Source organism: Pleurodeles waltl, chromosome 10 (genome assembly GCF_031143425.1).
Source record: "Pleurodeles waltl isolate 20211129_DDA chromosome 10, aPleWal1.hap1.20221129, whole genome shotgun sequence".
Classification (NCBI taxonomy): domain Eukaryota; kingdom Metazoa; phylum Chordata; class Amphibia; order Caudata; family Salamandridae; genus Pleurodeles; species Pleurodeles waltl.
The window spans coordinates 427,943,153-427,966,328 of record NC_090449.1 but is presented as its reverse complement, the minus strand read 5'-3'; the positions used below and the strand labels follow the sequence as shown (position 1 = coordinate 427,966,328).

Sequence of the window (23,176 nt, the reverse complement as noted above, 5' to 3'; positions counted from 1 at the left end):
GTCTTAAGGCTTATGAGGTATGTACGGAGGAATTTTGTTCCAATAGGAGGTGAGGGGGTCAATTGCTGATTTCTTTAGTTAAATCTTACCGTCTTGTTTTATCAGCAACTTTGGCTAGATGGGTGCGATGGCTCAAGAGGCATTGACATTTTCAAATTTGGTGCTAATTCCACAAGAAGGGTCATGGAGTCAAAGGCCCTCATTAAGAACATGGCGGTAATGACCACCACGCCAGGCCAGAACGGCAGTGGGATAATGATCCAATTTCCAACAGGGATTTCCTGGCGGGCTACTCCGCCAGGTAATCCCTGGCAGAAAGCATACGGGTGACAGGAATTCCCATTCCTGTCACCCGTATGTGACACACCAGCCCACCCCCTTGCCACAACACCCACCCCCCAAGCCCCTAGAACCGCTCCCACCCCCGAACGCCGAAAACCGTCCCCCCATCCCTCCTCCCTCCAATCTCCCTGTAGGCTTCCCCCACCCCCCCACCATCCCCCACCCCCCACCTCCACACAGGTCCCCCCAAATCCCAACCCCTCACATCCACATGCACGCATATTCCTACATGCGCACAAGCATTCGTACTAGCAGACCCACATCCCCCTCTTCTCTAACACAAACGCACACCCCCATGCACTCACACCCCCCCTCCCTCTCAGACAGCACTTACCTGTTCCGTGGCGCTGCTCCTGGAGGGAACGGGCTCCTTGGATGCTGCTCCGCTGGCATCACCACGCCTATGACTGCATCATTATAGGCGTGGAGGTGTCTGGACTGACGTGGCTGTGAGGGTGGCGCAGCATTCACCCCCCGCCACCGACCGCCAGCATGGCGCATGGCTGGCCTAGTCACCACCAATGGCGGTGAGGCTCCATGTGTCAGAATATGGTGGGATGCCTGCCGCCGCCACTGACGGTCTTCCGTCGACCGTCACCATGGTCAGCGGCGGGCTATACGGCCATGCTCATAATGAGGGCCTAAGTCTTTTTTGTTAGGTTCTCGTCTGGAGGACATATTGAGGGCGGCAGACTGGTCTTCTGAGTCTACGTTTAAATCCTTTTATTGCAACCCTATTATCGCTATTGCTTCGGTTGTGGAGAGACAGCTTTAAACAAGCATAATGAGAGCCTCCAGTCCTGACATAGAATAAAAACATTTCTTGCATTCGTGTCAAGAATTTTAAATTTCTATTAAGGACACAGAGGCGAGGATTATCCTGCCCATACATTGATTCATGTTTTGTAAAATGAGTAATCAATATTTTGATAGTGCACTACTTTAAGTCAATCAACAAAGTCCAGTTACTCCATGTCGTCTCATTATCATCTTCATTTTATTTTGCTTTTCTTGCGCACAAAAACATCAGCCAACGCATTTCGTCCTTAACAAAGGACTTCTTCAGGGCTGTAATATAATAGAAAAAGTGTCCTAAATATATTAAAAAGACACATACATATCATAAATACTAATTAGAAACATAAAGCATGTACTAAAACAATGACTAATAAGTTTGATCTATTTATAAAACATACAGACAAGGGACAACCATAAACCAATGTGCTGAATTTAAAAAACAAAAATATGAAAAATATAAACAATATATATTATTAAACTAGAATTCAAAACAGACATACAAATAAAGAATATATATAAACAACCATTAAAGCAAAAAAGTTAGTCAGCAAAAAAACAACAAACAGAAACAAACTAAAATAACCAAAAATGAACAACCAATATATACATATGTAACATCAACAATCACTATATACTAAAAGACAATAACTATATACAAACGAAAAATCAACTGTTAATTATACAGAACTAAAAACGTCCAGAAAACCCGGCAGCGCCTGCTGCAAGACTATGCCCCATATTGAAGTGGTATTTATGATACCAATGATAAGTGTTTCCTCCCCTCCACAGTGGTATTAATTACAAACAATTCAGAAAGGCCTCACCGCATATACAAATACAAAAAATTATTATTAAGAAAATTATTAAAGGCTAGTGCAGTAGAAAACTACTAATTTGATTGATCCTGCATTTAGATATGAAATTGTAAAGATTAGATGAATCAAGGACTCATACCTTATGTGTAAAAAATATTTGATATCAGTTCTCATACTGGTTATTTAGGTCGTTGATGCCCACAGAACGTGAGTGGCAAGTATTATCCAAAGTTAATTGAATTCTGCCTATTCATGGGCTGGTACGAGAGAGAGCATGCCTGGGGAAGATATGCCTCTCAATGGACTGACTTATTAGTCTTTTGGGATAGATATATAAATGATATTATTCTTTTGTGGAAAGGGTCTGCGGAACAGCTATTGGCATATCATCTTTTCCTCAATGATAATCCATACAATGCCAAATTGAGTTTACAATACAGTAAGGAACAGATAGATTTTCTTGATATTAGATTTTAAGTTGAAAATAACAAGATACAAAGCACCCTGTTTAGGAAGCCTACATCATGTAATAGTGTTCTCCATGCTAGCAGCGTTCATCCGAAATCGGTTATTAACAGTATTCCCTTCGGAGAAATGGTTTGCATAAGGCGCAACTGCAGCACTAGTAACACATTCACTACCCACGTTGATAAAGCTAAACAGAGATTCAGAAATCGTGGATACAGTGAAGATGTTTTAATAAATGCGGAAAAACGAATTGGTACAGTAATAAGAAGTACAACACTCATAACCAACAACAATAAAAGAAAAGATAAGCCAAGCCAGTTGGCGTTTGTCACTCAATTTTCTATATTGAGCAATGACATCTAGAAGATCCTCCGTAGGCACTGGCACCTATTATTGGAAGTACCCAGTATCAGCAGTTCTATTTCTAGTAAGCCCAAGGTGACCTATCGCAGGGGACAGACCCTTAGAGGCCACTTATGTCCAAGTTATATCACTACGAACAAGACACATATGTGGCTACCCACTGGTCCGGAAGGATTTTTCATATGCCATGAATGTAATATTTGCAGTCTGGGTGTGGATAAGATCAGGAGTTTCTGCTACAATACTGGCAAAAGCTATGAAATCAGGCACTTTATTAACTGTAAAACGAGATATGCTGTCTATATTTTAGGCTGCAGCTGTGATAAAATCTACGTTGGCAGTACAATAAGGCCCCTTAAACTCTGCATACAGGAACACATCCATGCAATAAAAAACAAAGATATGAGATATCATTTGGCGCTCCATATGATGGAACAACATCCAGATGACAGTAAAATTTGGTTTCATGGGGTTGATCCGCCATTACCTAATCAGAGAGGAGGTGATAGAGAATTGGCCCTACGGCGCAAGGAGGCAGCATCGATATGTCGCTTAAGGGCTGTTGATATGGGCCATAACACCGATGAGGAATTTCATTATTTTCTTTAGGTATTTTACAAAAGCCATTTTTTAAGGTTTGATAACTCTATTATTCCCATTCTTTATGAGCCATATGATTGATTTCAGATACATTGGCATCTTAAATAGGACCAATATTCGATTTGATACCCTTTCTCATACAAATGGAATCCGGTACGGTTGTGCCCATCCAATGGTGAATGAGTGTTCATCTAATCTTGAATCTTCCCTAAGCTGTCAGGGTGGCCCTTTATTCTTGTTATACGGACTATTTATTGGCTGCGTCAGTTAACTGATGAAGTATACGTCAGAAACGGCTGGTGTTTGACTATATATTTGACATATGTTGTGTAGGAATTGGTTGTGAAGCACAAATATACTCATGGAATATTACAAAATGGCCGCTGAGGCTTGCTAGTTTAATTTATTGTCATATATGCCACTCATTTATGGTAATAACCCATAGCTGTCATGCTACCCCAAGCTTGGAATGGTGATTATTCATATACTTAACATTTCCAGTGTTTTCCTTGACATTTTAATTGATTCACGTATGCAATTTGAAAACACTTTTTTCATGTTTCTTTGGTCCAATACTTAGGTTGTGCCGATAAGGGTTAATTGCACCACTTCTTTCAAGTGGCTAGTTCAGCCTCTCTACTTTTCCCCTCATATCATTTTAGTTTGTCACTGGTCCAGGCTACCTGCTTCAGGTTTATGCCTTATTGATTTCATTCTAAGAGGGCCGCCACATGTACGTCACTTTTCATCGGCTGTTATGCTGATCTGTTGCCATAGGAACGCACATTTACCATGGGTTCATGGGTAAATGGCGTTTTCGGTTCTCTTTAAAAACAGGCACCGTGAGAAAACGTACATAAACTTAATCATACACCATAGCTGCTAGGAATCTGTTTATCTTTATTATGTTGCCATGTGCTCGACAAACCTCCTGAACTTTGATGATTGACCTTGTGTTCACAGCCTTGGGCTGCAATCTGCTTATCGCTGTAATTTACTTGTTCTAACCGTAGTTCCGAGAATGTTTGTGCTTAATCAGTAACTGCCAGAACAGGTTCGTACAGGTCGTTGCCACCTCCTGCCAGCTGCATCTGTACCTTCTCCCACCACACGTGTATCCCTGAAATATTCTGAAGGCCACAGAGGACCTTGAATACGCTAGGGGTGGAGTTGTCCTCTGACTAAGCAGTTTTGTGTGCATATAAGGTTGGGTGCCCCAGAGTGAAGGGGCAGCCTCCGTAGGATAGTCACTTGACTGTCCTGGGACTCTGTATTAGCTTGAGCTATAATCCATGTAATAAACTTCTCTTTATTCCTCCAGTTGGTGACTCCGCTTGATTTGTGTACTCTCTGCTAAACGGACCCTGAGGACTAGGGTGTCCCTCCACCGCTGGGAAGGAGACCCCGGGTGGGGATTCTATCTTTCCTGGTTCCTCAGTTGGCGCCCGAACAGGGACCCGAGTCAGGCATTCAGGGGACTGACCAGGTGACGGAGGAGTCACGATTGGATTTCCAAGGGAGGTGCCCCACACCGGACTCTGAGCTTCGTTCTCTGTCGTGGACCTGCGGATCTCTACTGTGTGTCTTCCAGACGGCTCGACTTCTCCTGGTGCTGTCTGAATTCGGGTCTCTGTTTTCCGTGAACTACTGGAGTCCCCAACTGTCAGACTATAACAGAAGTGTCAGGTAAGGACGGGAGTTGAAAGATTCCTGTCTAAAAATAGGTCTGTGAGTAGTGTACCATTTCTATCACTCTTTGCAAAGATCGACGTTAGTGGTAAGACTGACCTCAGTTATCATTTAAGTATATAGGAAGCAAAGGGCATATTTGCCACTCATTTGGTGTATTCAAGCCACTGGTGTAAGATTTTTTTTTTTTTTAAATACTGGAAGAATGCCAGCGTTCAGTTGTTTTAGGAAATTGTTTTGTTGTCTTTGCAGTACGGACTCCCGCCTGGAGGAAACTTGCCCGCTCCTCCGGCCGGGACTCTGAATCATGATATATATGTTAAATTTGGCATAGGTCCGATTATCTGGTCTGATATATGGAGAAAAAGAACCAAAGGTAGTTCTGATTTACAATGGCCTATTCACGGGACATTTGATAAAGATAAATTAGACTATTTACAGGAACGTTTGTTTGTGACAAAAAGTAGACCAGGGATGTTTGATTCACTACGGACTTGGCAGAAAGAAGCAGACCAAAGATGTAGGAAGGCAGAGAAAGAATTACAGAGACATAAGACCAGGACGGTGACTCAAAAGGTATATGACTCTGACGTAGCTGAACATCAACAGAAAATTTTAGAACATGACCGAAGGCTTCACTTACAAACTGATAAGTGTTACCCTTCCAGGACAGAAGTGGATAAGCCACAAGAGGAAGACCCCTTTTAAACGATATGTTAAATAAACCCCCGTTATATACTCCACCAATATATCCTACACTGCATCCTCAACCTGCACCAGGTGACCCTATTGTGCCACTCCCGGCTGGATCTCAGGCGAGTGCTCCGCCACCCACCACCACCCCTCCTGTCACCAGACCTATAGAGGATACACCCCGCCCGACTGTACACACCCCTCAACTGGACCCGTTTGGCCCACCCCTGACTCCTGCTTAGACACCACACATACACCCCGTCCCATGACCCCGCGAAAGCGCACCCTCCGCGGACACTTGTTCTCTAATTCACAAGAGGAAGATGTCAGTGAAGAAATGACACGGAGGTGGATGACTAATTGGAATGACTATGGGGTCAGGGACATTGTCTACACTATGAAACAATGGGATAGTTTAGTTCAGTTACATGCAGCTACCCTTATGTGCAACATTATAATACAAGAATATGAGGATGATGGTTCCTCAGCTCCCGCGGGACTGGTGGACCTCAGAAAACGCGCCTCTACTGGACTGCCGTTTGGTTCTGGTCTACATAATTATGTTGTTACTCTTCTCGTATATAGGGACCGCCTGTGGACATGTAGCCCTTCTATAAGGGCATCCATGTTTCCCATGAGAGAGGTTCCGCCGGTTTGGTGAGAGCCAGTGATGGATAATGCTGGCCAAGTTATTACCGCAGAGCATTTTCAACAAATGTGGGTACACACCCCATGGAAAAGATCTGAAACATATACCCTAAAAGCCGCCTTACCTGACCCCCGTAAGAATCCTGCAGGATATTATAAAGAACTGCAACAAATTCTTGAATCCTGTACTATGACGTTGTCCGATATTGACATGTTAATGGCAGCAGTAGTCCCGCAGGAAGTATGGTCAAAAGTACGGAGGCACGACCATGCTGAACTAGGGGGCACGTGGGACCAATTGCAAGCAGCAGAAAGGGACAGGGTTGGGGGAGCGAAACCAGACCCACTTATATTGGCTCTCCCACTGCGTATTTTGGATTCAATGAAGACCATACTTGCACCACACAGGATAAATTGGGATAAATGGTCCGCCTGTAAACAGAAAAAGGACAAGTGTGTTTCAGACTTTTATACAAGGTTTGAGGGTGTCTTTTCTGATTACAGAGGCCAAGACATGACTACTGAAGGGGGGATAAGACTCTTTGTTGACAAATTCGTGGACAATTTATTACCAGACATAAAGGGAAAATTGAAATTGTGTGAAAGTACGTGGCCAGTCTCTACTGCCACTGGAATACTGACAATGGCCCAATATTATGAGAACAGGGAGATAGAAGAACAAGAAAAGAACGAGAAAAAAATGAAGGAGTTGAAAACAAAGGTGTTATTTCAGCAGGCCTACCCTCAGCCCCGTCAACAGCAGTCCAGATCAAGGTCACAAGGACCTCCCAATGACAGAAGGCAGTCCCAACGCCCTCCCCGTTCTTCCCTCTCCTACAATCAGTGCGCCTATTACAAGCAGGAGGGCCACTGGAAGAATGACTGCCCCAATAAGGACAAGTCCACAGGCCGCCCCATGCCCCCACCGCAACAGGACAACAGACCATGCAGCAGGTCTGGTCCTGCAGACAGACCCCGCGAGCAGGCCCCTTCACGGTCCCATAGTACCCCCCGCCCGAATTATTTTGATGCTTCATCCCAGCGTCAATATTTTAATGACGACTATGATGCGTATGAAGGTCAGGTGTACTCCTTTGACTAGGACAGCCTTCAACAGAGGGGGTTGGGACCAGTTTCTATTCCTGTTAGGCAGAATGGCCCTCACGTTGAGGTACAATTAGATGGTACTTTACATGATTTTTTGGTAGATACTGGGGCCACCAAAAGTTCTGTTAAACAGGAAGAGGTCCAAGGGGTCCCTCTATCTGGCAATATTAACGTCTCTATGGGTTTTCTGGTGTTCCGGTGGCTAACCCCGTCTCCCAGCCGCTGCATGTTGCTATACACCCTTAGCTCCCCTCTCATTCTTACTTCGGCCTGTAGTGAGAATTTATTGGGTTTGGACCTAGTAAAGAAATTGTAAGCCACCATTTATTGCTCTCCGGATGGAGTTCATGTCACTTTAGGTCCAAATATTTCCCCGTCACAATTTTTGTCAAAACCACTTCCACCCGAACTTCGAGATTTGCCAGACATTTTATGGGCCACACATAATGACGATGTTGGATGTCTGGACATACCACCATATTTCATACACTTGAAAGCCAATGCCAAATACCTAGTCTTCCCCAATACAAATTATCCCAACACATTGAACAACAACTCAAAAATATTGTGACCCAGTTGATTGATCTGGGTGTCATTGAAGAAACGCGTGGTAATGATTGTAACAGTCCTGTCCTTCCTGTTCATAAAAAATTATCTGATGGCACCGCGTCTCCAGGACTCCGATTTGTTATTGATCTAAGGGCGATCAATAAGATTGTAATACCCCAATTCCCTGTTGTTCCTGACATTACGACATTATTAACAATGATACCTGCCACCGCAACTTGGTTCTCTGTTATCGATCTTAAGAAGGCATTCTTTAGCATTCCCATTCATCCAGATAGCAGACACATCTTTGGGTTTTCACTGGGTGATCGCAGTTTCCGGTTCTGTCGCGCTCCACAAGGCTATACTGAATCGCCTAGCATTTTTAGCCAGGCCCTCAATGGTCAATTAGATACCCTTGTTTTTCCTTGCTCCTCGACGCTGGTTCAATATGTGGATGACCTTTTAATAGCATCCACTTCAGAACAAAATTGTAAAACAGATACTGTAGCCTTATTGAAACATCTTGCACACCATCACCATAAGGTCTCCCTCTCCAAATTGCAATATTGTAGACAGAAGGTTATATACCTAGGACACCTCCTGTCTAAGGAGGGACGTACATTGACGGCTGAGAGAATACAAGCTATACGAGACATACCGGTTCCAAGGACACAGAGAGAGGTTAGGGCCTTTATAGGTATTACCTCCTTCTGTCGTCAATGGATTCCTAATTATTCTCTTTTGATAAAACCGTTTTTGCATCTCACCCACAAAGATTGTCCTGAAACAATTGAATGGAATGACGATTTTCAGTTTGGTTTTGATGAAGTGAAAAATACACTCTGCACAGCACGTGTGATGGGTACGCCTGATTATCATAAAGATTTTCAGTTATATGTGAGCGAGAGAAATGGATGTTCACTATCAGTGTTAACCCAAGAGCATGGCGGCAAACAACGCCCCTGTGCTTATTTTTCGGCTCTACTGGATCCAGTGGCCCGTGCACTCCCAAGTTGTCTACGGGCAGTAGCAGCTGCAGCGGTCGCAGTGCGTCAGTCGGCCGGGATAGTCATGGATTCACCCCTCACCCTGTTGGTCCCACACACTGTTGACGCACTATTAAACAAAACAAAAACACAGCATCTTACTAATGCACGATTAACTACTTATGAACTGACACTTTTAGCTAGTCATATAACATTAAAAAGGTGCAACACGCTCAATCCTGCCACTTTATTGCCAATTACTGAAAAAACTGAAGATTCTTATGATGACATACATGACTGCATTCTACGGACGGAGGATGAAACAAAAGGGAGAGTGGACTTACAGGACACTCCACTGAAAGACCCTGATGGCATATTATAGGTAGATGGCTCATGCATCAAGCTACCCGATGGCACTACCTCTGCAGCCTCTGCAGTTACAACAGCTACCACTGTAGTTGAAACAGCTAGAATACCACATAACTCTGCATAGGCCGCAGAATTAATATCTCTAACACGAGCCTGTGAGTTAAGTAAAGGACTTAATGTGAATGTTTACACGGACAGCCAGTATGCATTTGGCGTAGCACACAATTTTGGTCGCTTGTGGGCAGAACGAGGATTCCTCACCTCACATGGGACACGTATTCAACATGGGACCCTTATAACTAACTTACTTTCTGCCCTGGCATTGCCCAAAACAACGGCTATCATGAAGTGTAGTGCACACAAAAAGGTGACAGATGAAACTGGACGGGGCAACGCCCTAGCCGATCAGACAGCAAAAGATACCTCGTATGCAAAGACAGGACACACGTATGTGGTAGATAGTACAGAGAAGGTTTGTCCCCATGAAATATTTGGGAACACGGTAGAGAGTGTCAGGAAGATACAGGATGAGGCAACTGAACAGGGGAGAAAGGAATGGGAAGAAGGGAAGGCCAAGTTAGATGAAAATACGCTGTGCTGGACAGATCTGTCACAGAGGGAAAGATGGATGTTACCCGATGCATTCGTTCTGCCAGTAGTGACTATGGCCCATGGTCCTGCACACGTTAGTGTGAAAAGCATTTGTAATTTGCTTGATCCGGTTTGGTCTAATAAAAATATCAGAAGAGTAGCTGACCAACTGGTTCAATCCTGCATTATTTGTTTACAACATAACATAGGGAAGGGTGCCTCAGTCCCCGCTGGGCATTTTTCACCACCAACGTATCCCTTTGAAGTACTACAAATGGATTATATTGAGATGGAAAGGTGTAACAACTTGAAATATGTCCTAGTTGTGGTCTGTATGTTTAGTAAGTGGGTAGAAGCTTACCCTACTAAAGATAATACTGCCCTTACTACCGCAAAGGTACTTCTGAAGGGGTTCTTCCCATGGTTTGTAGGGCAGGTGATGAAAAGGGTGTGTAAAGGGTTGGGCCTCCGCCAGAAGTTTCATGCAGCTAACCACCCCCAGTCAGCAGGACTAGTTGAAAAATATAATGGCACACTTAAATTGAAGATGTCAAAGATATGCGCAGAACGCGGTATACGGTGGCCGGACGCGTTGCCCCTGGCTTTAATGTCTGTCAGGATGACGCCTCACTCTAGATCAGGGTTGTCACCCCATAAGATAGTGATGGGAAGGCCAGCAAATGTCTGGGGGGGTCCCTCGACCTCACAAGTACTCAGAACTAGAACATCCTGTTTTGATGGACTATTTAAATGAACTCACTAATTCTTTGTGTTCTATTCACCAACAGGTGCGTGAAGCACTCCCATCTGTATCCACTGATCTAGGTCACAAGATACTACGTGGCGACTGGGTTCTCACAAAGAATTTCCAGCGGAAAAAGAGTCTCGAACCTCGATGGAAAGGTCCGCGACAGGTCCTTCTTGCTACTCGAACAGCAGTTTAAGTCGAGGGAGCTAAGAATTGGATACATGCATCCCACTGTAAGAAAGTACCGCTACTCGTACCCTCTGATGAAATAAAAAGTGGTGACCACCCGACGACTGAGGACCATTTCAGCAACACTACGCGGAGTGATAAAAAACAGAACGACAGTGTGCTGCAGGAGGTTCCCTCAGATTTAGGTCACACTGAACAATTGTTTCCTGACCATACCATACCACAGTCCACAAGATACGATTTCCGCCCACGAAAATAAGAAAATGAACAATGAACTGATTGCTTGTCCCCTGTACTAAGTCTGACGATAGCTGCAGGGCCGTGATTTTGTCTGTCGGGGCGGACCAGAGTGTGTCAATAGGACTGCTGTTATCACCCCACAGTGAAGCAACCACCAGTCACGGGCAGCACTTAGGTCGGACTGAACTGCTAGTGGGACAAGCAATAAAGAGAAATGGGTGTTATACAAGAAGACAAGAGGAAAAAGAAGAAAATAAGTAATTTAAAAAGACTATTAGGCCCACGTATCGCTTGTCTCACCATAACAATACTATTTTTGGTACTTCTGTCCTGCATTGGGTGGGTAATACATGATTCTGATTCAGAGGTCTCACCAACTACGCCACCGCCTTCAGAACACAGCCATGTTTCCTTACCACCCCATGAGGAAGGACGACGTAAGGAATATGAAAACAATACCTTCATATCTATGTTACATCAACATCAGCTGGCTGTAAATAGAACAAATTGTTGGATATGTGGCTTGCTACCGAGTTCCGTGCAAAGAAGGTTGTCATATATTTAATTTCCTTTTTCTTTTGATGGCTCCTGCAGCGCCTGGTATGAACTATCAGCCATTTGGACATACCCCAATGGATGCTACTAATTCCGGACTACTGGTCACCCACCTATACCGGTTATGCTGGCCCACTGGAACAGGAGTTTATGGAACAAAGGAAGAAAAGTCAGAATATGCTGACCGACGAAATAGGTCTACTGACATATATTTTTTATCCTTTAATACCACACCCCGGATTGGCCGAAGATTTTTTGTAACACAGGTCAAGGCTCCACTTTGTTTTCAGAAAAGTGGTAATAGAAGTGTAGGTGCCAGTAACTGTAATGCTACAGTAATATTGAATGGAACTAATTGGCCTACCATGATACCATCACGAAACTCATATTTTGTTTGTGGTAATAATGCCTACACCTCCTTGGTACCTACCTGGACCGGCACGTGTTACATTGCTTGGTTACTACCACCAACTTACACAGCTGGCCCTCAACACCACAGGACTCAGAGAGGGGTAATATCTGCAGAAGATACCTCAGCACAAGAAGCATGGGACTACTTTAAAGGAGTCCTTCCATTTTGGGGCCCTATGATGAACAGTAGGGATATTAGACATCTCACACGAGTCGTGGAAGCAACAATAAATGAAACAGCAGGAGCTCTGAGTAACATTACTGATGAGCTCGCTGCTGACTGCCTTGTTACTCTTCAAAACAGAATGGTTCTTGACATCATCTTGGCGGACCGTGGTGGAGTTTGTACTTTGATCGGATCGAGCTGCTGCGTTTATATACCAGACAATGCCCCTTCAGTGTATAAATCTATTCAAAGGTTGCATATGATAGCTTCCACAATACACCAAGACGAAGGAACATGGTCCTTAACCGACTGGTTTTGGGGTTTGATTTCCCAATGGGGCTGGAAGATACTAATATTCCTTTTTGTGCTCGCTGCTGTATTCCTCACCTGTTGTCTTTGTGTACAGTGCCTACCTGCTTTGTGCGGTTGCTGTATGGCATCCCTTGCCCCCTGGCATGTTCGCCCTCCTCAACACACGGCTATGCTGTCCCTTGAGATAAAAGACCTTATGTCCCTTAACATAGACACTGAATGACGTTCAAACTTGCCTCACAATGGCAAAAGGAGGGATTGAGAAAATGTACATAAACTTAATCATACACCATAGCTGCTAGGCATCTGTTTATGTTTATTATGTTGCCATGTGCTCGACAAACCTCCTGAACTTTGATGATTGACCTTGTGTTCACAGCCTTGGGCTGCAATCTGCTTATCGCTGTAATTTACTTGTTCTAACCGTAGTTCCGAGAATGTTTTTGCTTAATCAGTAACTGCCAGAACAGGTTCGTACAGGTCGTTGCCACCTCCTGCAAGCTGCATCTGTACCTTCTCCCACCACACGTGTATCCCGGAAATATTCTGAAGGCCGCAGAGGACCTTGAATACGCTAGGGGTGGAGTTGTCCTCTGACTAAGCAGTTTTGTGTGTATATAAGGTTGGGTGCCCCAGAGTGAAGGGGCAGCCTCCGTAGGATAGTCACTTGACTGTCCTGGGACTCTGTATTAGCTCGAGCTATAATCCATGTAATAAACTTCTCTTTATTCCTCCAGTTGGTGACTCCGCTTGATTTGTGTACTCTCTGCTAAACGGACCCTGAGGACTAGGGTGTCCCTCCACTGCTGGGAAGGAGACCCCGGGTGGGGATTCTATCTTTCCTGGTTCCTCAACTGTGGTGTGCTCAGTTTAGACTGATCCTCCATAGGACGGGCCGAAGTGCGGCAATAGGAGGCGCGATTGCCTTGCGATATAGAAGGTAAGCGTATCAAACAACTTTCCACTCAGTCCATATGGGTCTTCTATATTCAAACGGGCGGAATGAGCTACAATTATCTATGGTCTGGGCACATTACACATGGCAGGCTATGATTACATATCGTTTTTCTAGTGAATGACATTGGTCTTTCACATTAATGAACCATGCCCAATATTATGGTAAAGCGCTATTGCATTTTCTGATCTTCAGGTAATATATATTTGTTTCTCATTGCTATTCAACCTTCAGTGTACTAGGTATGGTTGCCATTACAGTGCAATAAATAGTTTTGATCCATGGGCATTAATCCTGCAAAGCTTAATTTCACTATTGTTCTTAAAACAATACATATTTCTTGTTCTTCTTGTAATTCAAACTTTCTGATTATCGGGTACGTCTGCTACCAGAGCGCAATAAATTCTAATTATGATAAAATGAGCTGACTATTTGCCAGCAGATAACGGGGTTTATAATGATATACCATTGCTTGATTATTATAGGGTTTCTCATCACTTATTTGTGGTTTTTGCACACTCTCCCAACTTTGGATAATACTTGCCACTTACAATGTGGCACGCCAGGTGTGATTTGGTGTCTTTTCTTTCCTTATCAGTGGTGTGCCACTTTCAGATCATGTTCTGTGGACATCGACGACCTGAATAAAAAGTATCAGAACTGATATCAAATATTATTTACACATAAGGTATGAGTCCTTGATTTATCTAATCTTTACAATTTCATATCTAAATGCAGGATCAATCAAATTAGTGGTTTTCTAATGCACTAGCTTTTAATAATTTTCTTAATAATAATTTTTTGTATTTGTATATGCGGTGAGTCCTTTCTGAATTGTTTGTAATTAATACCACTGTGGAGGGGAGGAAACAGTCATCATTTGTATCATAGATACCACCTCAATATGGGGCATAGTCTTGCAGCAGGCGCTGCCGGGTTTTCTGGACGTTTTTCTGGACGTTTTTAGTTCTGTATAATCAACAGTTGATTTTTCGTTTGTATATAGTTATTGTCTTTTAGTATATAGTGATTGTTGATGTTACATATATATATATATATATATATATATATATATATATATATATATATATATATATATATATAGTGGTTGTTTATTTTTGGTTATTTTTGTTTGTTTCTTTTTGATGTTTTTTTGCTGACTAACCTTTTTGCTTTAATGGTTGTTTATATATATTCTTTATTTGTATGTCTGTTTTGAATTCTAGTTTAATAATATATGTTGTATATATTTTTCAAATTTTTGTTTTTTAAATTCAGAACATTGGTTTATGGTTGTCCCTTGTCTGTATGTTTTATAAATAGATCAAACTTATTAGTCATTGTTTTAGTATGTGTTTTATGTTTCTAATCAGTATTTGTTATGTATGTGTCTTTTTAATATATTTAGGACACTTTTTCTATCATATTACAGCCCTGAAGAAGTCCTTTGTTTAGGACGAAACACTTTGGCTGATGTTTTTATGTGCAAGGAAAGCAAAATAAAATGAAGATGATAATGAGACGACATGGAGTAACTGGACTTTGTTGATTGAGTTAAAGTGGTGCTCTATCAAAATATCGATTATCTATAGCTCCCTTGGGATAGCACCTTGGTGGCAGGTGCTGTGATTAGTGCACACATGGAGTCAAAAATACTTGCTTCTTGTTTCTTTACAGTTCATATATTTCAATAGGTGTTAGGGGGTAGGTGCATTTTCATTTTAACCCGTCACCAATTCTATTAGTAGTGTCTTTTGTATCAGTGAGATTAACCTTCATTCGTTGATCATTTAATAGTCATGTGCTGATATACCTATATTGTGCTCCTCTCCCCTGATATTGCCTTATGTTTACTCTATGAACTATTAGTTGGTATTGGATTTTATGGCCTGGACTTGTTTGCCTCCTTAGGTACCAAGGATAAATAAGCCGATTCTTGGAAAGGATGGAGTTCTCCCCGTGTTTGTTCTTGTTTTCGAGCTCGGCAGGCTTCTTCGGCTCATCAAAGCTGTGCTGTCTGTTTGGAGGCCATATTCTGGAGTTTCAGCTTTTGGGACTTGCAAGTTCATTTGTTGATGGCTATTTTCACTCTTGAGGGGTGATGGTTAACTGTTCTGACTTTGTGCAAAGAAAAAGGAGATGTTAGTGTGTTTAACTGGATATATAGGGCTTTGGCTTTATGGTTGATATAGGAAGGAAGCCTCTTTCTAGCTTGGCTATCCCCACTTTTTGCCTGTTTGTCAGTGTGTTTGACTGTGTTAGCAGGATCACAGAAGTTATGCTCTCTCCCTTAAATTATTATTGTTGCATACTGGTAACCCAGTATTTCACCCACAATTGACATACCGGTGCCCCCTTATAAGTCCCTAGTATATGGTACTTAGGTACCCAGGGCATTGGGGTTCCAGGGGATCCCTATGGGCTGCAGCATATCTTTTGCCAACCAAAGGGAGCCCATGCAAAGGCTTCTGCAGGACTGCGATTGCAGGCTGTGTGAAAAGGTGCAGGCACCCTTACACTGCCATTTACACTGCACCAGGTCACTTATAAGTCTACCTTACAGCAGGCCCTCCAGCCCTTAGGGCAGGGTGCAGAGTACCTGTGTGTGAGGGCCCCCCTGCACTAGCAGAGGTGCCCCCGTGACCTCCAGAACCATTTTCCTGGACTTTGTGAGTGACGGGATGCCATTTTATGTGTGTACTGGACATAGGTCACTACCTATGTCCTGCTACATAACGGTAACTCCGAACATAGGCATGTTTGTTATCAAACATGTTGGAATCATACCCCAAGGCTTTTGCAAGCATTGGTTGCATGATTCCATGCACTCTGGGGGCTCCTTAGAGGAACCCCAGTATTGCCATTCCAGCCTTCGGAGGTTTTCCAGGCAGGCCCAGCTGCTGCCACCTCTCAGACATTTTTCTGCCCTCCTGTTGCTTGAAAAGCTCAAGCCCAGGAAGGCAGAACAAAGGATTTCCTTTGGGACAGGGGTGTTACACCCTCTCCCTTTGGAAATAGGTGTTACAGGATTGGGAGGGGTAGCCTCCCCAAGCCACTGGAAATTCTTTGAAGGGCACATTTGATGCCCTCCTTGCATAATCCAGTCTACACCGGTTCAGGGACCCCCAGTCCCTGCTCTGGTGTGAAACTGGACAAAGGAAAGGGGAGTGACCACTCCCCTGTCCATCACCACCCCATGAGTGGTGCTCAGAGCCCCTCCAGAATGTCCCTGGGTTTTGCCATCTTGGATTCCAAGTTGGCAGGGAACTCTGGGAGCATCTGAGTGGTCAGTGCCAGCAGGTGGTGTCAGAGCCCTCCCCTGATAGGTGCTTAGCTGTTCAGCTGACCAATTCCCCTTTCAGGACTATTTAGGATCTCTCCTTGGGTGGTTCTTCAGATTGGGATTGCAAGATTCCAGCAAGAATCCTCTGCATCCTCTACTTCAACTTCTCACCAAAGAAACTGCATCTGGAACCTCCAGGAGCTCTACAAACTGCAACAATGAAGCAGAGACAACTTCTGCAACATTGTATCTTCAGCTCCTGCCAGCAACTGCAACTGTTTCCCGGCTGTGCATTCTCAGAGGACAGACTGTCTTCAGCCTGCACCAGAAGAGGGAAGGAATCTCCCTTGGGGTGAAGGTGTCACTCCCCTGCTTCAGCAGGCACCTACTGAAACTACAACCGGCTGCGTGGATCCCCTCTCCTGCTGAGCTGCGTGGATCCTGCATCACGGATGGTGGGCTGAAGTGGTCCTGGCATCCTACTGTTCAACTGTGGTGGAGGTAAGAGCCTGCTGCCCCACGTAAGACAGTACCCTTGTGCACTGTGTGTTTTGCAGTTGCCAAGGCTTGTTGGCATCCTTCCACAAAGTTCTGTGTGCACAGTGCAGCTCCGGCCCCCAGCACCCTATCCTGCGCTGCACATCTTCCTGAGTGGTTCTCTGGCGGCATGGGAGCCTTTGTCCTAGTGCTACGTGGGCCTCCTTGTGCACCTCCTTTGTCCCCGTGCTGTGGGACTCCTGTGCGCGCTGCCTGGTCTTCTGTGGGCTCTCTGAGTTGCCGAGAGTCCCCTCTGACTCCACCTCCTGGGTAGAGCCCACCAGGTCCCTCCTGGTCCCAGGCAGCGCCATTTTCCACTAACCACAAGCTTTGCGTGTGCCAAGGCTTGTTGGCGGACTCCAGCAAAGCAAACCAGACTGCAATTCTCCACCCGGCGTGTGACATCACTTGCACCAACCAGGAACCCGATTCCGTCTTCTTGGATGCAATACTGACTGTTCTTCTTCACCTGTGGTTCTCCTTTCGCACATTCATCCGGGTTAGCAGGGGCTCCTGTTCTCACTGGACTCTTCTGTGCTTCTTGGACTTGGTCCCCTTCTTCCACAGGTCTTAGGGTCCAGGGAATTCACTGTTGGTATCTTGCAGTCTCTTCTGGTTCTTGCATAATCTTCTTTCTCGTGTTTCTGTGTGTTCTGGGAAAGTTACTGTGTTTTACTCGTGCTTTCCTGGGCACTGTGGTGGGTTCTAGTACTTACCTTTGGTGTTTTCTAATGCTCCCAGAACCCTTCTACACACTACACTTGCCTAGATGGGAAACAGACATTTGCATTCCACTTTCTTTGTATATGGTTTGTGTTCCCCTTAGGCCCATTTCTAACTATTGTGATTTTCACTAATTGCACTGTTTTCGAACTGTTTTTATGCTTATTTCGGCATACTAGTGTATATAATATATAATTTGTGTATTACTAATCTCCTAAGGGAGTATAGTCTCCATGGTATTTTTGGCATTTGCGTCACCAAAATAAAGTACCTTTATTTTTGTGACATTGAGTATTTTCTTTCATGTGTGTGAGTACTGTGTGACTACAGTGGTATTGCATGAGCTTTGCATGTCTCTTATAAGAGCTTTGGCTGCTCAGCTACACCTACCTCTAGAGAGCCTGGCTTCTAGACACTGCCTACATTTCACTAATAAAGGGTATCTGGACCTGATGTAAGTATCATAGGTACCCACTACAAACCAGGCCAGCCTCCTACAGTTGATCACATAATGTGTTGATTCATGGGATTGTAGTGCTAATTTTTCTTGTTTCTAATTGGGTGCTGAATAATTAAAAGTGAAGAAAGACGCATGATCCTCGCTTCCATATTCTTAATAAAATTTAAAGATTCTTGACACAAATGCTAGAAAATGTTTTATTCCTTCCCGACCCAACCCAACCCCACCCACACCTGTTTATTATTGCACCGCCCAAAAGACAGAAAGGAAAAAAGCGCTATGAGGCAGCCGGTGTCACGGCCTTTTTTTTTTTTTACTGTCCTGCTCTCCACTCCCATCCGATTGCCAATAGCTCACTCATAGGAGAAACATATTGGCTGGGCCAATGCTTGTTTGAAATTACACTGTACGAAGCCACGACCAACAAACAAGTCGTAATTCTCTAAAAAACTATAGGATTGGCTTACCCGAGGTACCACGTATGCTCCAATCCTAGGTCATTTTACTCCTTAGTAGTACCGCCCACTCGGACTGGTCCCACAGAACGTTCAGATACAGGATTGGTTGTTTTGTGACCCGGAAGCTCTAACATTAGAGATTAATGATAGCTAAACGATGAGCAAAGAATGCTAGGTTGAATTCACTGACGGATCGTGTAAGTAGTTGACTGGTTGGCATGCTAGTTAAGGCGCTGTAGGTTCAACTTGAACCTTTGCGTGACAGAGAAGCGGGTGGTCGTGAACACTAGTATGGTGGCTGAATTTATCATGGAGAATCTGCGCATGGTCTCACTAATTTGAAGGTCATACCAGATCAGGAAATAATGGATTTTGCTGCGCGTTCCTTTTAGGTCACAGCCTGCCAGACAGCTTAGCAGTTTAGTTGCAAAGACATATTGGGGACATTGTGAAAGCTGGACTAGCAGTACATTCCACTTATTACCTAATGTTTATTTACCATTGGCATGGTTTTTCGTCACTCGCATTTGGTTACGTTCTGTTCGGAGGCTTGATTTGTTTCAGCCCTTCTGTCATGCCCTTTTCCCTTCTGGGGAGCAGAGCCTCTTTAATATCTCTCTGATTGGGTCTTATATACTTCCACCATGGGGGACGACATTTCCAAGCTTTATTTGACCAAAACAGTTCTCATACATCTTATTTAAAAAGTTCCTGAAATAGTTGAGTTCCTGCAGGTTGAAGGAGGAGAAGAGTCTCCTCTACTGTGAAGGGAGAAAAGGCAGAAGAAACAAGCCTTCTCTCGAGAAGGTGCTTGGTACCTGAAAGAAATGTAAATGTGTGTAGTTTGTTAATTTTTGTAAATTTAAATGCTGCTTGGACTTCAATAAGGTTTTAATTAGTAGCATCTGATATTTGTATTTTTAGTGGACACCTATGAAAAAGGTTTACACCAGGTATGGTACCGTCTTACTAAAAACATAACTTTTGAAAGCATTTGAAACATTTTAACAGTCTGTTTTGCAACAGCCTGTTTACACTGTCTGGGAACTTATATTGTGTGTAATATATTATTTATACTGATGACATGTTTACAGTGCTTTCTATTACAGGCTCGGACCTCTTAACACTGTAAAGTCATGTCATTTATTTCTCCAGTGCAGGACCAGGATTCAAATCAGTGACCGCCTGTTTATACTAGACATCTCAAACTAAGCTTACTTACTAGAAAAAAATGTATTTCCCATAGATAAAATCAAGTTGCGTTTATTTTGAATTTAAGGTTTGTGCATTGTATTTTGTATGTAGTTACCTGTGGGTAAAAGGCCAACAAAAAATATTATTTTGTTCTTTTTGAGCAGCATCTCAAACCCTGTACTGCTACAGTCAGGACCACAGTTTCTCATGCTTTTTTATGTGATTTGACCACTGCTTCTACCTGTGGTTGCTTTTTGGGAGCTATTTATATCCTTTTCACTAAGCACTGTATGAGTGCTTGCTGTTTTCTACCTCACTTAGATGCTTCTATCCAGACCCCCCTCCCTCACACGTGGCATGCTGTTGCCAAGCACAGTGTGCTTTTGTTACACCCCTGTGGCTCAGGTGACTCTCCCCTGTGTGCTTCTAACTCCCCTCCCTCAAATGGCTCCCATTTTACTCTATTGCTCTCATCTTCTCCCAGCAGCTTCTTGCAATCTTCCTTCTTGTCAATGTACTTCTCCATGCCCTCCAGCTGGCTTCAAACCCTCCCCTGACCCACTTTCTACTTAAAACTTTGTTTTCCGGAACACCTTTTTTCTTTATTCTAATAATCAGATCATATTATTAGTATTATTATTATTTTTAAATAGGCTTGATGACATGGCCGTGGTGCAGTGTCACAGGAAAAAAAGTTGGAAAAGTCAACAGGTCTAGACTTGATAAGCTGTTGATTTTATTAAAGCTAACAACTCTTGTTTGCCTACAAAATGACGCGTGCGCTGGTGCTGCATCATTTTGTAGGTGTGTTGCGCGAATGTGAATTACTTTATAAAAAAAATAAAATAAAAAAAATAAGACCGGAGGCGTTTGGCTTAACAGGAATGGTTCGTTTTACTTAAACATTATGGCCGGGAGAGCAGTTACAGAACCGGGGTCTGACGACTCTCTCAATGTACATCATTTTAGAGTGGAGTTTTATACTTTTCTGTAAGTGCCGTAAAATAATCAAAACATTCCTTTCTTGGTTACGAATGCAAACAGTTGATATGGAGTCATAAATAAGTTCCTTATAACAAATGCAGGTGGGCCTCGACCTTGCATGGAAGCAATGTGGGCCAATGAAAATGTGTTCAGATGACCAGCCTGAGGGGCGCTAGGTCACTGCATGTTGCCGTGTTCTGATTGGTTAGGTGTTCCTAACTACATATGGCATCTAACTTAATGGTACTTTTGGAAATGCACGCATCCCTCTGCCATGTGTGTTTTATTGGGCCAATCTCATGGGACCATTGTGATGTTGTTGCACCTGTTGGTGGGATTTGATCTAAGTTTCCTGTTTGCGTGTTTGTCTGCCGGCTACATGTCACCCCACCTGTTACCTGTCAGTCAGTAACTTCAGGCCTAGGTCTCATAGCCGGCCTGAACACTTATGTTTGTGCCGGGGTTGGTGGAGAGTTCACAACAGGATAATCTAATAGTGGTGATGCCACTTCGTTGTTATGTATGAATATATCGTGGTGTGCATCAACATCGACTGTTCCGATATATTAACAGGTGTACATTAGTTTTTAGCATTAGCAAATTCAACAGTTTCTTAAACCGAGACTTGTTATTTTTACCAACAATATTCCTTTTCTTTTAGACTTTTTTTTGTTGATTTCCCCCCCCCTCAAAAAAAAGTAGTGACTATTTTCACACAACCAGTTGTGTCCATCCTACAATTACGATGTGACTCAAGCAGCCAAATGAATCAAAGGAAACTCTCACTTTAACAGAGTAGCGTGACTCTTGCAGCAATGAAGTTCATGCAACTATCATGTGCTAATGACAAGACCAGCATGTCTTTCACCTGGCCTCCCACCCCCATCGCCCGGTCATGGAAGGGGAATCGCTTCCCCTTACTCCCCGACCATCCTCCCTCACCCACTCTGAGGTCTGTGCTTCCAGCGCAATCCGGAAGAGAAATGCTAAGCAGTCCTCTTCCGACCGCGAGGCAGGGGCAGGCAGAGGCACAAGAGGAAAGGCCATGCCTTTCCTTTCATGTCTCTGTAAGCATTTCTGCAGCCCAATTGTGAAGTGATTGGGCTGCAGAAATGCCCAGGGAATTCTTTTTTTAAATGTTTATAATGAAGGGGAGCGACTCCTTGGGCAAGGGACCCTCCCCTGGGGGGCATTTAATTATTAGGCCTTTTCTTGCCCCCCCACCTTCCCAGGGGGCAGATCGGCCTATTTAAATTTGGCCTATCTGTCCCCTTGTGGGTGGGCGGGGAGGGGTGCAGAAGCCACTAGACACCAGGGGTCATTATTTCTTAAATTGTTTTAGATGTGGGGAGCGACCCTTAGGCAAGGGTCGCTCCTCTGGGGGCAAATTGTATTTAGGCCATTTTTGTTCCCCTTGGGGGCAGATTGGCCTGTTTTTCTTAGACCAATCTGCCCGAAGGGGGGCAGAAACCACTAGACACCAGGGATATTTTATTTGGATGTCAATTTCATGCAAGGGGAGCGACCTCTTAGGCAAAGGTCACTCTGGGGGGCGGGGGGGACTAATTTATTTTAGGCCATTTCTGCCTCTCTTGGGGGCAGATCGGCCTATTTTAATTAGGCTGATCTGTCCCCTGTTGGGGGGGGGGGGGGGGGGTGGAAACCACTAGGCACCAGGGATTTAAAAAAATAATAATAATAATTTGTACAGATGGGGAGTGACCCCTTAGGCAAGGGTTGCTCCCCTGAGGCGCAAATTTATTTTAGGCTATTTGGGGGGCAGAAACCACTAGGCAACAGGGCTTTTTAATGTATTCTTTTTTTTTTTTTTTTTTACAGATGAAGAGCGACCCCTTAGTCAAAGGTCGCTTCCTTGGGGGGCAATTTTATTTTAGGCCATTTCTGCCCGCCTTGGGGGCAGATTCACCTGTTTCTGTTAGGCC

At 43.9% G+C, this 23,176-nt stretch overlaps 1 protein-coding gene across 9 annotated transcripts in view; it reads left to right on the top strand.

Moving 5' to 3' along the window:
- The first annotated feature begins 19,111 nt into the window (after positions 1-19,111).
- HMOX2 (heme oxygenase 2) overlaps positions 19,112-23,176 on the top strand; it is an 815,387-nt gene continuing 811,322 nt past the window's right edge. For 6 of the 9 annotated variants that reach the window (XM_069210685.1, XM_069210690.1, XM_069210689.1 and 3 more), the window contains exon 1: positions 19,143-19,252. Coding sequence is in view for 1 of the 9 variants with exons in the window: in XM_069210683.1 (XP_069066784.1) it covers positions 19,989-20,008 (20 nt within the window). In the remaining 8 variants the exon portion in view is untranslated. Of the gene's footprint in view, positions 19,253-19,979; positions 20,009-23,176 lie in introns of those variants that run through there. The other 3 variants (XM_069210692.1, XM_069210691.1, XM_069210683.1) reach the window with 3 other exon arrangements.